The sequence below is a fragment of the Octodon degus genome, unplaced genomic scaffold (assembly GCF_000260255.1).
Source record: "Octodon degus isolate 3935 unplaced genomic scaffold, OctDeg1.0 scaffold00058, whole genome shotgun sequence".
Classification (NCBI taxonomy): Eukaryota; Metazoa; Chordata; class Mammalia; order Rodentia; family Octodontidae; genus Octodon; species Octodon degus.
The window spans coordinates 1,473,005-1,486,548 of record NW_004524634.1 but is presented as its reverse complement, the minus strand read 5'-3'; the positions used below and the strand labels follow the sequence as shown (position 1 = coordinate 1,486,548).

At 46.9% G+C, this 13,544-nt stretch overlaps 1 protein-coding gene across 4 annotated transcripts; it reads left to right on the top strand.

Moving 5' to 3' along the window:
• The first annotated feature begins 7,894 nt into the window (after nucleotides 1-7,894).
• Nucleotides 7,895-12,721, top strand: Fam136a (family with sequence similarity 136 member A). Of its 4 annotated transcripts, none has more exons than XM_004634055.1 (3): nucleotides 7,895-8,005; nucleotides 8,590-8,730; nucleotides 12,248-12,486. In XM_004634055.1, exons 1-3 carry the CDS (start codon nucleotides 7,919-7,921, stop codon nucleotides 12,434-12,436), a joined length of 417 nt encoding a protein of 138 aa, XP_004634112.1. In that variant the 5' UTR covers nucleotides 7,895-7,918; the 3' UTR covers nucleotides 12,437-12,486. The 4 variants fall into 4 exon arrangements, with proteins under 4 accessions (XP_004634112.1, XP_023574210.1, XP_023574211.1 ...); XM_023718442.1 differs by lacking the exon at nucleotides 7,895-8,005 and adding an exon at nucleotides 8,057-8,176 and having other exon boundaries at nucleotides 12,248-12,721; XM_023718443.1 differs by lacking the exon at nucleotides 7,895-8,005 and adding an exon at nucleotides 8,402-8,493 and having other exon boundaries at nucleotides 12,248-12,721.
• Nucleotides 12,722-13,544: the final 823 nt, after the last annotated feature.

Here is a 13,544-nt window from a genome sequence, read left to right as displayed (position 1 = left end):
GAGAGAGAGAGAGAGAGAGAGAGAGAGAGAGAGAGAGAGAGAGAGAGAGAGAAATACCTATTTTAATAAAAGACAAGGCTGGGTGTAGTGGCACACGAAGCTGAAGCAGGAGGGTCACCATGAGCTTGGGCTACACAGTGAATTTAAAGCCAGCCTGAACTGCAGAACAAAACCTGGTCTCTAAAGACCAAAAAAAAAAAAAAGAAGAAGAAAAAAATTTTTTTTTCCAGAACCAGGGATTGAACTCAGACCCTTGCGCTTGCCAGGGAAGCACTTATTCCACTGAGCCATCTCCCCAGCCCCGAAGAAGAAAATTTTTAACTCTAATGTAAGACACTTTTTTTTTTTTTTTTTTTTTTTTTTTTACGGGAAGGATCTACAGGGTGTTCAGGGTCTCACTACTAGATTGGACTCATAGTGATCTGCCTGTGTACAGCTTCCCAAATGCTGGGTTTACATGAACGCACCACTACGCCCAGTCTCAAATGCCATCTCAGCACGATCCGGGGCTGGCATGGCAGGCCTTGGGATTGAACCCTGGGCCCCTGAGCCTGCTTGCAGGTGCTTTAATCCACTGAGCTATTTGGCTGGCCCTAAGACACATTTATTTAAAACATACATTAGCTGTGAATCCACCTCTGCTCTGCCTCATCACCTTGTAAAACCGGACAATTTAACACAATAAGCATTTTCCAGGTACACGGGAGGGTCATTACAGCAGATGCCCTGACCTAATTTTAGTTCTTGTGTGTGGGTTTTGGAGTCATCGGATCTCAAAGAATTCTCTTTCCACTACTGTAGCTGTGTGTGCCCTCCTTTGACCTCTATGCCCACCTCCTCCTGACCCTGTTGAGTTTCACTAGATCCTGGAGGTCCCGGAAAACCATGAAGGTTAAGAAATCCCTTTGTAGGGCTGGTGAGATGGCTCAGTGGTCTAAAGTACCTACTTAGCACAAGCTTAGCAAAGCACAGGGACCGTGGTTCAATCCCCCAGCACCACACGCCAGCCAGCCCGCCCCCTGGTGGGCTGAGCTGGCCACACACGCACACACACACAAATAAATAAATTTTTAAAAAATTAAAAAAAAAAAAAAAAAAAAAAGGAAGAAATCCCTTTGTAGCCAGGCGTAGCACAGGCCTGTAATCCCAGCACTTGGAAGGCTGAAGCAAGGGGATATTTTGAGTTGGCAACCAGCCTGGGCTACAAAGTGAGCTCAACGTAGCCTGAACTGCATAGCAAGACCCTGTCTCAAAAGGACAAAAAAAAAAAAAAAAAAAAAAAACCTTGGTTCCTGGCCTGGTGGTATATGCCTGTAATCCCAGGTCTCAGGAGGCTGAGGCGGGAGAGTTGAGTTCAAGGCCAGACTGAACTGCATAGTGAGAGCTTGTCTCAAAAAGGAAGAAGAAAGCAATTCTTTGTGCTCCAGGCAAATGGCCACATTCCCAGTGACTGAGGGAAGGCCCACAGAAGCCTGCCGCACTCACGCAGAGCTGGGCCCAACACAGACCTTCAGGCCCTCGCCCTTTGCCTTATAAACGATCACCTGGGCTGCTGGTCCCTGGGAATCAACCAGGAGAAGGAGCTCACGAAGCACACTTGGGGCCGAGCTTTCCTCCTTCCTGCAGGGCCCCCGACTCTGACCTGATGCCAGGCTGAGCCCGCAGGATGCCCTCCCTAATGATCCTTCCCAGACGTTTGTCTCCAGTCCTCTCTCCACCAATCGCGCCATCCTTGACCCCACTTGGTCACCCCGATTCTTTCTTGCTTTGTGGACTCCTCTGTAACTGGGGGACTCTGTCTACCTCGTGAGGCCTCTGCAGGTGGTCTGGTCATAGCGCGCTCCCTGCGGGAGCGGCCTCCTCCCCTCAGGGCACCACATTGCAAGCACGCCCCCCCCCCTCACTGCAACCTTCCCTCTCCCTACTGCAGCAACTTCCAAAACCACAGTGACTGCTTACCAAGCCTGCGTTTGTTTTCACTAGACACTCCCTTGCCAGAAGGATGACAACACGCACAGAGCTATACAGAGGCTTTGATGTCCCAGCCTAACCAGCCAGGGCATCCAGCATGCAGTAGCTGCTCAATAAGCTGATGCTCTCACTGCTATAAATGAAGCCAGCATACCAGCTAAGAAAGATAAGGGCTCCCGGGACCCCCACCTTGGATCCAGCTCCAGGCTCTACCCTTCAAAATGGATCCATGCCACCACAAGGGCAGCAGGCAGAAACACCGAAATGACACCCGGGATTTGGGGGCAGATTTACTTAACATCAGATGGGCAGTGACAAGGAATCAATAGAAGTGTCAGACCTTGGAAGCTGAGGAAGGAAGTTCTTGAGGGAGAGTGCTTGGCTCTCTTTCTTTGTTCATACAATACGCGTGGCACAGGGACCAGGCATTTCTAAGAAACAGGAGTAATGAAACTACAACAGGAACTGTTTATAAGAAAGATCAAGGGCTGGGGAGATGGCTCAGTAGAATAAGTGCTTCCCTGGCAAGCGCAAGGGTCTGAGTTCAATCTCCGGTTCCACCAAAAAAAAAGAAAGAAAAGAAAGAAAGAAAGAAAGAAAGAAAGAAAGAAAGAAAGAAAGAAAGAAAGAAAGAAAAAGAAAGATCAAAATGCTAGCAGTAAAACGACTTTTAAATAGTCAAGGGCCAGGGACACAGCTCAGTGGTATAAGCACCTGACTGGCAAGCGCAAGGCCCCGAGTTTGATCTCTGGCATAGAAAAGAAAAAAAAAAAAAGTTTTTAACATGTATTTACAAGCACAGGGTCCTAAGTTCAATCACCGGTGCCGCAAAAATAAATAAATAAATAAAATAGCCAAGGATGTAGGGCAGAGGCAGAGCCCTTCCCCAACACGCATAGGGCCCTGAATTTCATACTCAACACTACAAAAATACTCCAGTATTATGGACTTACTTTTTTAAAAAAGACAGTTTCTTCCCACATTGCGCATCCTGGCCTCAAACTTGTGATACCTCCGCCTCCCAAGTAGCCGGGATTACAGGCACGAGCCACTGTACCCAGCTTACACTTTTATCTATTTTTTTATCTATTTGTTATTCCTTTTCTCTAGATTCCAAATATCTCACTAATCTAATTACTTTATTCATTCATTAAACAAACTTTTGGGGATGTGCCAGACACTAGTAAGTGGAAAAGAACAGATACGTCCCCTGTCCTGGAGGAGCATGTAATCCGGCCAAAACATAGGACAAGTGATTTAAGCACTACTGATGGGTACTGTCGCAAATGAGTAGTGGATGTGAAGAAAATTTACGACAGAAAAGCATACAGCAGGAGGAGCCAGTCAGAAAAGTCTTCTTTGGTGCCAGAAAGACAGTTTCACCAAATCAAAAAGACTGAACATGATGTCTGTTTGCTGACCAGAATGCAACCACCAAAAGTAACTACAAATCACCCATGTATTTGAGAAGACAACACTATATACAACAGAACAACCACTGTTGAATTCTGTATCACTTGTAATAAGGGTTTTTAAAAACTATTTTTATTCTCTTTTTTTAGAAAATAAAAGTCTTGGGGGCTGGGCAGATGGCTCAGTGGAATAAGTGCTTCCCTGGCAAGCGCAAGGGCCTGAGTTCAATCCCTGGTTCCGCAAAAAAAAAATAAATAAATAAAAAATAAAAGTTTTTTAAAAATTAAGAAGTTCAAGCTGAGCATGGTGTCATACTCCTGTAGTCTCAGCACTTCAGAAGCTGGGGCAGAGCTGTGAGTTCAAGGCCAGCCCGAACTACATAGCAAAGCCCTCTAAAAAAATGAGAGAAAAATAAATTCAGGGCAGTGAGATAGCTCAGCAGACTAAGTGCCTGCTTAGGCAAGTGCAAGGACCAGGGTTCGATCCCTGGCAACATATGCTGCATTGGCCCTGCCCCCAGGCACACTGAACCAGCGACAGAGTCTGGGCATGGTGGTGCACAACTGTAATCCCAGCACTGGGATTACACTGAAAACAGGAGGATCACTATGAGTCCAAGCTGCACAGTGAGACCCTGTACAAAATACACGAGAAATAAAGAAGGAAAGAAAGAAAGAAAGAAAGAAAGAAAGAAAGAAAGAAAGAAAGAAAATTCATTTCTAAATAACCTCCAAGTCAAAGCCTCTTTAACAAAGATTTTATTCCCAGAGCTAAATGGAAGTCAGGAATCCTTTTTCACAGCCAATATAGTGTCTCACATCTGTACTCCCAGCACTCAGGAGGTGAGACAGAAAGATGAGGAGGCCCACATCAGCCTGCACTACACAGTAAGACTGTCTGAAAGACAGACAGAGAGAGAAAGAGGAGAGAGAGATCCTTTTTTCCTAAATACTGAAAAATTGTTCATTTGGAGGGCTCTGTTTTATTCAAATGGTGGCAAGATTTCAAACGTAGTAAAGATAGGCCCTGCAGAGTTAGTTTGGGCCAAGTAAAAGTAAGGAAAAGGGAGAAGCAAAAATAGAAATAAAAGGACACCCTACAGCATCGGGTGGGCTACCTTGAAGAGACACGATAGCCAAGAATCATTCATTTTGTATACACAGACTAACAAGGCTATCTGACTCAAAGGTTTTCAAAACTCCTTTTAGTGCAATTAACTGGGTGCTCATACATACCAGGTTTTGGAAAAAAAAAATCAGTCTGAGCCTTTAGGAAAAGGAGGGAAAGCGAAGCATTTCAGACTGGTTTAAAGGAGAGAGACGCTTCCTGTGGAGCGTGGGGCCAACAGCGCACACAGTAAGTCTGTCGGTGAGAGGCTTCCTACCGGCACAGCCACTCTCAGTTCATCAGCACAAAAAGTCTGGCTCCACCGGCTTTTGTTTTGTTTTCTGTCTTATTGAGACAGGATCTTTCTATGCAGCTGTAGCCCAGGCTAATGTCAAATTTGCAGTGATTCTCCTGCCTCAGCCTCAGGGTCACAGGCCACCAGCTATGCGACAGTTGGCAAGTGACTTCTGTCTCAGTTTGCTGAGTGGGAGAAAGGTACCTACCTCAGAGGATTGCTGTGGGAACTTCCTAAGAGATTGATTCTGAGACAAGCATGTGAGAGGCAGTGTCACTGATTCCAACTGATGCTGAGAGCTGCCTGTTGCCTGGCTTAAGGTGGACCAGAGTTCCAGTCCCTGAGCAACAGTGTCTGGGTAGCTACCAGCAGGAGGGAGAGCGCAGGAGGGGTGATAAAAGAGGCTCTCCTGAAGGGCCCATGGATTGATTGTTGCTCACGACTCTCACACCAGAGTTGCCCTGCCATCTAGTGCCCAGTGACAGCAAAAGCTTGACTGCCACCAACAGGTCCCCATTGCTGCAAGGCTGGCTCTCCAGTTTCCTTTTCTACTCCAGGCACTTCCCCAAAGCTTCAAGGGTGCCTCCCACGCCTCACCTGGCACTCTCTTCACACTCTCAAGGGCCAAGCAATGGCTTGCTCATTCAGAGATTCAGTGCAAGCCTCGCCTCCTTTAAGAGGGCCTTCCAGAGACCACTGCACGCTTGAGTCCAGCCAGGCAGGCTGTCTCTAGTGCATGTCTTCCAACAATGTTTGCAACTGAGACCTCCCCTCCTTCACCGACCTCTGCTCTGCAGCAAAGCCTCTACCTAGCATGGTGCCCAGTGTTTGTTCAATAAACAAATGCATAGCATAGTAAAGACGGGAGTCACTGATAAGAATTGTTCTGGGGGTTTAGAAACAGCCCCATGTTGCAGGCATATACTATGCCTATTCCACTGTTGATTGGGTATCTCTAGCTCCCATACTGCCCTTGAGGCTAAATTTTTATCAGAAACATATGCATAAATGTGACAAAACAGTTCCACTCCTTGGAATTTACCCAAGAATTTAAAAAAAAAAAATCTGTTTCTACCAGATTCATTCAAAGATGTTCGGGGCTGGGGAGATGGCTGAGTGGAATAAGTGCTTCCCAGGCAAGTGCAAGGGCCTGAGTTCAATACCTGGTTCCGGAAAAAAAAAAAAAAAAAATCTCAAAGATGTTCATAGCCACTGCTTTAGTTATCACTGGAAAAGCAGAAATGCCCACCAGAGTGTGGGTGGTTAAACAAGTTGTGGTAGTGTCCCCAGCTAGCACTAGTCCTTACTTTGGTGATACCAGAAATTAGAAGGATTTTTTTTTTTTTTTTTTTTTGCTGGCTCAGGCTGCCTTAAGGGCTGGTCTGGGGATCAAACCACCGTAACCCACTTGCATAAGCAGGTGCTTAAACAACTGAGCTAACTGGCAGGCCCCTCTCTGGTAAGTTTGTGTGTGTGTGTGTGTGTGTGTGTGTGTGTTTCTGTATTTTAGGGACGGGCCTACAGGGTGTTCAGGGTCTTACTACTAGATCGGACTTGTAGTGATCCTCCTGCTTATAGCCTCCCAAGTGCTGGGATTACAGGCGCACATCAGCACGCCCAGTCTCAAAAACTGAGAGAATCCACATGAATTCACGAAAAATGGGAAAGCAAGAGACAGTGAAGGAGAGGCATGGCTGTGACAACCCATAACAAAGACAGGAGAAAGAAAAATAGGGAAAGGGCCTCAATCTGAGGAACTGACAAGGACACTAATCTGAAGATTACACCAGCCCAACAGTAAAAGAGCAGGTACCATTCTGTAGGCTGCAGTGTGGCCCAGATCTGGTTGACCATTATTTAAGAAGCCCTGGAAGAATCCTGCTGGCTGGCTGATGTGACAGTTTAGCTGCCAAGAGATGATTATTCTTTCCCGGAGGGTTGGTCTCAGTCTTACAAGACTGCTGGAATCCAAGGTGACTATGGGTTTAGGGCAAGGAGACTTCTGATATAGCTGATTGCCCCATAAATCCCTATCCTGGGGTCCACAGTCTTTTTTTTTTTTTTTTTGCGGAACCGGGGATTGAACTCAGGTCTTGCGCGTGCCAGGGAAGTGCTTATTCTACTGAGCCATGTCCCCAGCCCTCCACAGTCTTGAAGGATGATGAGATAGGTGACATAAATTCAGGCCTACTCAACTATTTTGCCATCTTTTAGACAGGCCTTTCCTAAGTGACTGACTTGTCTCTATGCAGAACTGAAAAGGGGTTGGACCCAAAGCTTTACAAAATAAAGGTCAAGCTTTGTTTTGCTGTTAGTTACCTATTGAGCATGGTAGACCTAAATAGTCACTATTCTTAGCAAAAATTTCTCTTAAGTCCCTCACTGCCACAGACAAAAATACAAAGCATGCTTTTAGTGAGTAACAGGCTAAAGTCGCGGACAACGTAACAGGTTAAGAGGACAACTCTGTCCGCACAGTGGTCTCTGACTGGATCATTATGTCCATCCTGTGGAATACTATTCAGCAAGAAAAGGAACTGAAAACATGGTTCACTTTCAAATGCACTGTGCTGAGGAAGAAAAGTGAAGAAGAGTCTATATAGTTTAGAACAGGAAAGTGTAATCCACAGTGACAGAAAACAGATCTGTGGAGTTAGAGCAGCAGGGCTGCTGGGGAGAAAAGCAGAGACTGACAAAAAGCAAAGTTTGTGAAAAGCTCAAGCGGCACACCCAAGATTAGGACATTCATCCGTGTGGTTTTATTTTGTTTGGGGAACTGGGAATCGAGTTCCCGACCTTGCACTTGCTAGGCAGGAGCTATGCCACTGAGCTAGCTCCCTGGCTCTCTCACCTGTATGTTAATTACATTAAATATATGTTAATAACTTGAAGGAAGGGGCAGAGGAAAGGAGCAAATGAGGAGAGGACCTGAGGGAGGTAGGAAAGCAGGGAGGCAGTGGAAGTACTCAGTACTGCCCTCCAGTGGGAGAACTGGGCTCAGGCCAGGGGCGCCATCTGGTAGTAGCAATCCGGACCGCCAGGGGGCAGCGCGAGCACCGGAGAGCGGGCCGTGAGGGGGCGGGGCTGCGCCGAAGCCATGTGGGCGCCGGCGTCGCGCAGCGCAGGGTCACTATGGCGGAGCTGCAGCAGCTCCGGGTGCAGGAGGCGGTGGACTCCATGGTGAAGAGTGTGGAGAGAGAGAACATCCGGAAGATGCAGGTAGCGGGCGGGGCCGAGCCGGAACCCCTCCCCCACGACCGGACTCCCAAGCCCTGGTCCGCGCGGGGCGCCCCGCTTTCCCACCCGCGCTCGGGCGGGCGCCCGGGGGCTTTCCTGCCTCTGTGGTCCCGAGCTCCGCCGCAGGCTGCGCTGGTTTATATGCCGTTCTACGTGGGTCCCCTAAGTGTTCTGCGGGTGTTGGTCCAGTTCCCCTCGCCAGATTATGGGTTTCCTTTCTAATTCAAGTCTTGAGTCGGGAACACAGATTACCAGGTCGCCGTCTCTGAACTTGGTACTTGGTTTTCAAAACGCGGCTTCATCTGACCCGCCCCTTCCTGCCCCGCGCACCCAGCCATTGGTGCCACAGGAACCAGTGAGCTAACAGCAAAAAGACCTTGAAAACACTCTGGGAGGCGCTGAGGATAATTTTCCCAGCCTTGGTTTTAATTAAAGATGCAGACTCAGGATGCCTGTTTGAGAGGTGAAAGGTAGAAAGGGAGATGCACATACAGACGTGACCCCTGACCCTTGTCCTTGGTCATCTTTGCCCTACCTAACCAGGCTCTGCCCTTCTTCCTCCGTAGGGCGTCATGTTCCGGTGCAGTGCCAGCTGCTGTGAGGACAGCCAGGCGACCATGCAGCAGGTGCACCAGTGCATCGAGCGCTGCCACGCGCCTCTAGCTCAGGCCCAGGCCTTGGTGACCAACGAGCTGGAAAAGTTCCAGGTGAGGAATATTTCAACCAGAGATCTCTAGACCATGATGTGCCCTACGCCGGGAAATGACATGCCTTTTGCTCGGGACCCTTGACTTTGGCGTCTTGGTTCCCTTAACATCTGTGACAGTCCCACCGCTAACTAGTGTTCATAGGGTTTGAAATTCTGGGAAAAGTCCTGGAAGTTGAGCACTGTTAGCTTGAACCATATATTTCCACAGAAGTAATGATGTAATTGGGAGTTTCCAGGCAAGTTCATGGGCAGAAAAGCCTTTATACCTTTTTGTTGTTGTTGTCAAGTTCAGCACCAAATATAATGTCTACTGTGTGGCATAAAATTCACCAAAATGTTTTTTTGTTTGTTTGTTTGTTTGTTTTAAGCCAAGAATTGAAATCAGGACCTTGCAATTGCCTGGCAGGTACTATGCCACTGAGCTGTCTCTCCAGTCTATTAATTCATTTTTAACACAGCAGGATCACCCAGAAAGTGGAATAACATAGTCTTTAAAAAGTATACGGCTGGGGATATGGCTCAGTGGCATAGGCACCCACCTGGCAAGTGCAGGCCCCAAGTTTGATCCCCGATGTCAAAAAAAAAAAAAAAGAAGAAGAAGAAGATAAAAGGTATAGATCATAGCTGGCTGTGGTGGCATGCACCTGTAATCCAACAGGCTGCTAAGGCAGGAAGATGGCAGATTCATACCCAGCCTGAGCAACTCTGGCTTCGCAAACCACTTCAGAATAAAAAGGATTGAAGACGAAGTTCGGTGTAGAGGCCCTGGGTTCCATCCCCAGTACCACAAAAAAAGGAACAGATTAGAGCAAGATGCCATCATTGTTTTGTGGACTTAAACACCTACCCCAGGACTGTCCCTACTTGCTACATCCAGAGAGCAGTTCCTGTGTCACTAAGGGACAGTCATTTATATGAAGCACTATTGTTGGTAGTGACGCCTGGCTGACATGCCCCTTTCACGCTTTTTTGTTTGTTTGTTTTGCTTTTCAAGCAGGGTCTGGCTGTGCAACTCAGGCTGGCCTTGAGCTCACTTTGTAGCCCAAGCTGGTCTTGAACTTGCAATTATGTGCCTGCCTCAACCTCCCCATCGCTTAGGATTACAGGCATGCGCCACCACACCAAGCTCATACTTACTAAGAGCTTCCTTTTACCCTGTCTGAAACAAGAAGCACCTAGCTTCATTTAACTCCCTTCCTCTGAGCCAGTAATGGTGAATCTTTTAGTTGGGATTGTCCCAACTACAATCCCAAACCCATTTATTGGGGCTGGGGATAGAGCCCAGTGTCGCAGCACCTACCAAGCATAAGATTTATCACAAAGTGCTAACACTGCAATTAAATCTGAATACTGTGGTTTCACTTTAGGAAAAAAAAAACTCATATGCTAATATCTTTTGTCTTAAAAGAAAAACAAGTAACGTGTATGCCGTAAGTTTGCCACCACTGCCTTAAATGTACTTTTGTGGAATTTGAAAGTGCCCTTTGCAGTGCTAGTCTGTTATAACCTGAGGTTCTACTCAAATGAGAACATTGTCCCTAATATGTACTACATCTTTACTTTTGGCTTTACAAAACTTTGCCAAGTTACTGCCATTACGAAGAAAAAGCTTCTCCAAGATCATGAAACTCCAAAGGCTGGTTGGTTTGTGCTTGTTCTGGCATCTAGCTTTGTGGATGAGGTCTTTGAAAACTTGACTCAGCGACCCTTCTCCTTTCATTCCTTTTGCAGTCTGCCAGGCAGACTTTGACACTTGCACTGTCTTATAGTTGTGAGTATACCTCCATGGGCTGTTGGTCAGGGGTCACTTCTCATCTTTTTTAAAAATCTTTTATTTATTTAGTACAGGGTCTTGCTATGCAGCTCAGACTCATAGGGATCCTCCTTTCTCTGCCTACCCAGCACTGGGATTACAGGTGTGCACCATCACGCCTGGTTTCGGTGGCCAGCTAGGCGTGGGACAGTACAGCTTGTGGTACAGGGTATTGAACCCAGGCCCTTGCACTTGCCAGGCAGGCAGTTAGACCTCTGAGCTCTCTCCCTAGCCCCCTCATCTTAATCTGTCTGTATCCTCTCCTTGAATCACTTTATTCTTCATTTTGCCACTAGAACCCCTCCTGGTTTTCCACCTCCCTCTCGGGCCCCCTTTTTCCCTCCACACTGGGCATTGAACCTAGACCTTTGCACTGAACAGTGTCTCCAGCCATTCTCTTTTGACCATTGAGTGCCTAGGGTGGGCTCAGAAACAATCCCAAATATTCTTGTCTTCACCTCCCAGAGTGCTGGGATGACAGCTGTGCACCACACCTGGCCAGGGCCAGTCTTTTGTGGCCTCCTTTGCTGGCTCTTCCACACTCCTGCATCTGAGCACTGGAGGTGCAGGCTGTCCTTGGGCTTGTCTCTTGGTAGCTATACATATCTTCCATGTGCTGATAACTCTTCATTCCTACCTCTGGGCCAAATCTTACTCCTAAATTGAAGATTAGCATTTCCAGCTATTTCCTCAACATCTCATTATTTTATCCTTGCACTAAAATGTAAGTCCCAAGTAGGCCAGGACTTTATCTGTTTTTTGTTTTGTTTTGGTTTGGTTTGGTTTGTTTTTTTCATGGTACCAAGGATTGAACTCAGGACCCTGTGCTTGCCAGGCAGGCGCTTATTCTACTGAGCTATCTCCCCAGCCTATAAGAAAGAAATTTTGTCTTTTTTTTTTTAAGCACAGGATCTACAGGGACTCACTACATAGACAGGACTCGTAGTAATCCGCCTGTGTTCAGCCTCCCAGTAGCTGGGATTACAGGTGTGCACCACCATACCCACTCTCAATCCCAGTCTCAGCATGCCCCCCAAGGGTGGGCCAGCATGGCAGGGATCAAACCCCAGCTGCTGCACTCTGCCTAAGCAGGCGGTTTAGTCCATTGACTATGTGGCCGTCCCTGTCTTGTTTTATTGCTGTATTCACAACATTAGAAGGCTGGCGCATAATAGATGCTCAACATATACTATATTTGAATTAAATTGTTTCCCTGTAGCAAGAACAGGCATTAAAGAATTAAGATAGGGCTGGGAGGATGATGTGTTCTTGTAATTACAACTACTCAGGAAGCTGAGGCAGGAGGGTCCCAAGTGTGAGGCTAGGCTGAGCAAGCTTAGCACCCTGTTTCAAAATAAAAAATGGCTGGAAATGTAGCCCAGTGCTCCCTGAATTCAGTCCCCACTACTGCAAAAGAACAAAGGAATTAAGGTGTTTCTAAGTGTGACAGTAACCTTAGCAACCTCTCCCTAACAAGCAGTCTTCTGTACAGTTCACTTGCTCACCCCCCTGCTTAGCAGTGGTTTCTCTGTGCTCCCCCAGTGTTCTCTTCTGTGTCAGCCAAGAACTTCTTGTACTCAGTGTCACTTTAACTGAACAAGAGGATAGACGTCGAGCCTGTAGCCCAAGACCTGGCACACAGTCCACACGCAGGACGTGCAGTTCAGCCTCTCAGCCTTCTCTTCCTCTCTTCTTGCTGCAGGACCGCCTGGCCCGGTGCACGATGCACTGCAATGACAAAGCCAAAGATTCAATGGACGCAGGGAAAAAGGAGCTTCAGGTGAGGCAGCAGCTGGACAGTTGCGTGGCCAAGTGTGTAGATGACCACATGAACCTCATTCCAACTATGACCAAGAGGATGAAGGCATCTCTCTCATCTATTGGGAAATAAAGGCTTTGCCAGCGGCCACTGTGGCCGAGGGCAGGAATCTATTTTATAAGAATGGCAGTCTTAGTCTTTTACATAAAATTTGTGAAGAAACTAAGGATAAAAGGAAGTTTGTGACATACTTCACTTGCCTGTGGACCCTGCTTCCTCTGTTTGGATGCTAGAAAGTAAAATTGAAAAAAAAAAAAAAATGGTGCTAAAGTTTGGATCAAAGATAGCATAAGGAAGTGTTTTAGAGCCTACATTTCACGTAGTAAGCCCTTACCCTGAAGTAGACTCTCCCTCATACCAACTTCCTCTTAATACACAGATGCTAGCAGGCTGCAGTCTCCTCCAAGCTGCCTGTGACCTGGTGGAGTTGCAGGACAGCTGTCTCTCTGGCTGGCCTCCTATTTATCAGAAGTTATCACCACACTATTTCATATAAGCCATAAGACAAACTCCAGATAACTAATTTACACACCCATAATCTCACCATTTGGGAGGCTGAGGCAGGAGGACTGCTATGAGTTTGAGGCCAGCCTGGGCTACAGAGAGTTCAAGGCCAGCCTGAATATGTAGCAAGACAGGGAGGGAGAGGCACCTTCATTTTGCTTGGTTTGTTTTTATATGCAAGGGTAGAAAGTGAATTTAAGATGAGGCAGGGGGATAAGAACTCTGAAAGGATTTTATGTAGAGCCTTTTCTTGCCATCAAGATATGCGTGTGCATGTCTTGAAATTCTAACACTGTGTCTTTCAAGCTGGAGACAGTTGCAAAAAGGAGAGTCAGACACTACATGTAAAGCAGAGCTTTCTTTACTGGCCAGTGGGCCCTCGTACTTTTTTTGGCAGTTACCAGAACAGTCTTTTTTTTTTTTTTTTTTTTTGTGAGCAGGATATATTTATTGGGAGACAAAAAGCTTCTGTCCAAGAGAGGGACAGAAGGGGGGCCCCTGAGCTGCTGATCCCTGTGCCAGAACAATCTTGCAGGGAAACTTTTCCCCTGAAGATTAAAGGTGTTTAACTCTGATAAACAGTGAAATGGGAACTGTTGGCTAGTTAAGAATTTTGTGAACTACTAAACTTCAAGAAATTGGTTTTTAGGGCCAGGGAAATGGCCCGGTAGAATAA

Bases quoted from the DNA above. Each gene is read 5' to 3' on its own strand.
- Fam136a (XM_004634055.1), top strand. From the start codon at position 7,919: ATGGCGGAGCTGCAGCAGCTCCGGGTGCAGGAGGCGGTGGACTCCATG. The intron at 8,006-8,589 runs GTAGCGGGCGGG...CTTCCTCCGTAG, and splicing joins AGAACATCCGGAAGATGCAG to GGCGTCATGTTCCGGTGCAG. The intron at 8,731-12,247 runs GTGAGGAATATT...TTCTTGCTGCAG, and splicing joins ACGAGCTGGAAAAGTTCCAG to GACCGCCTGGCCCGGTGCAC.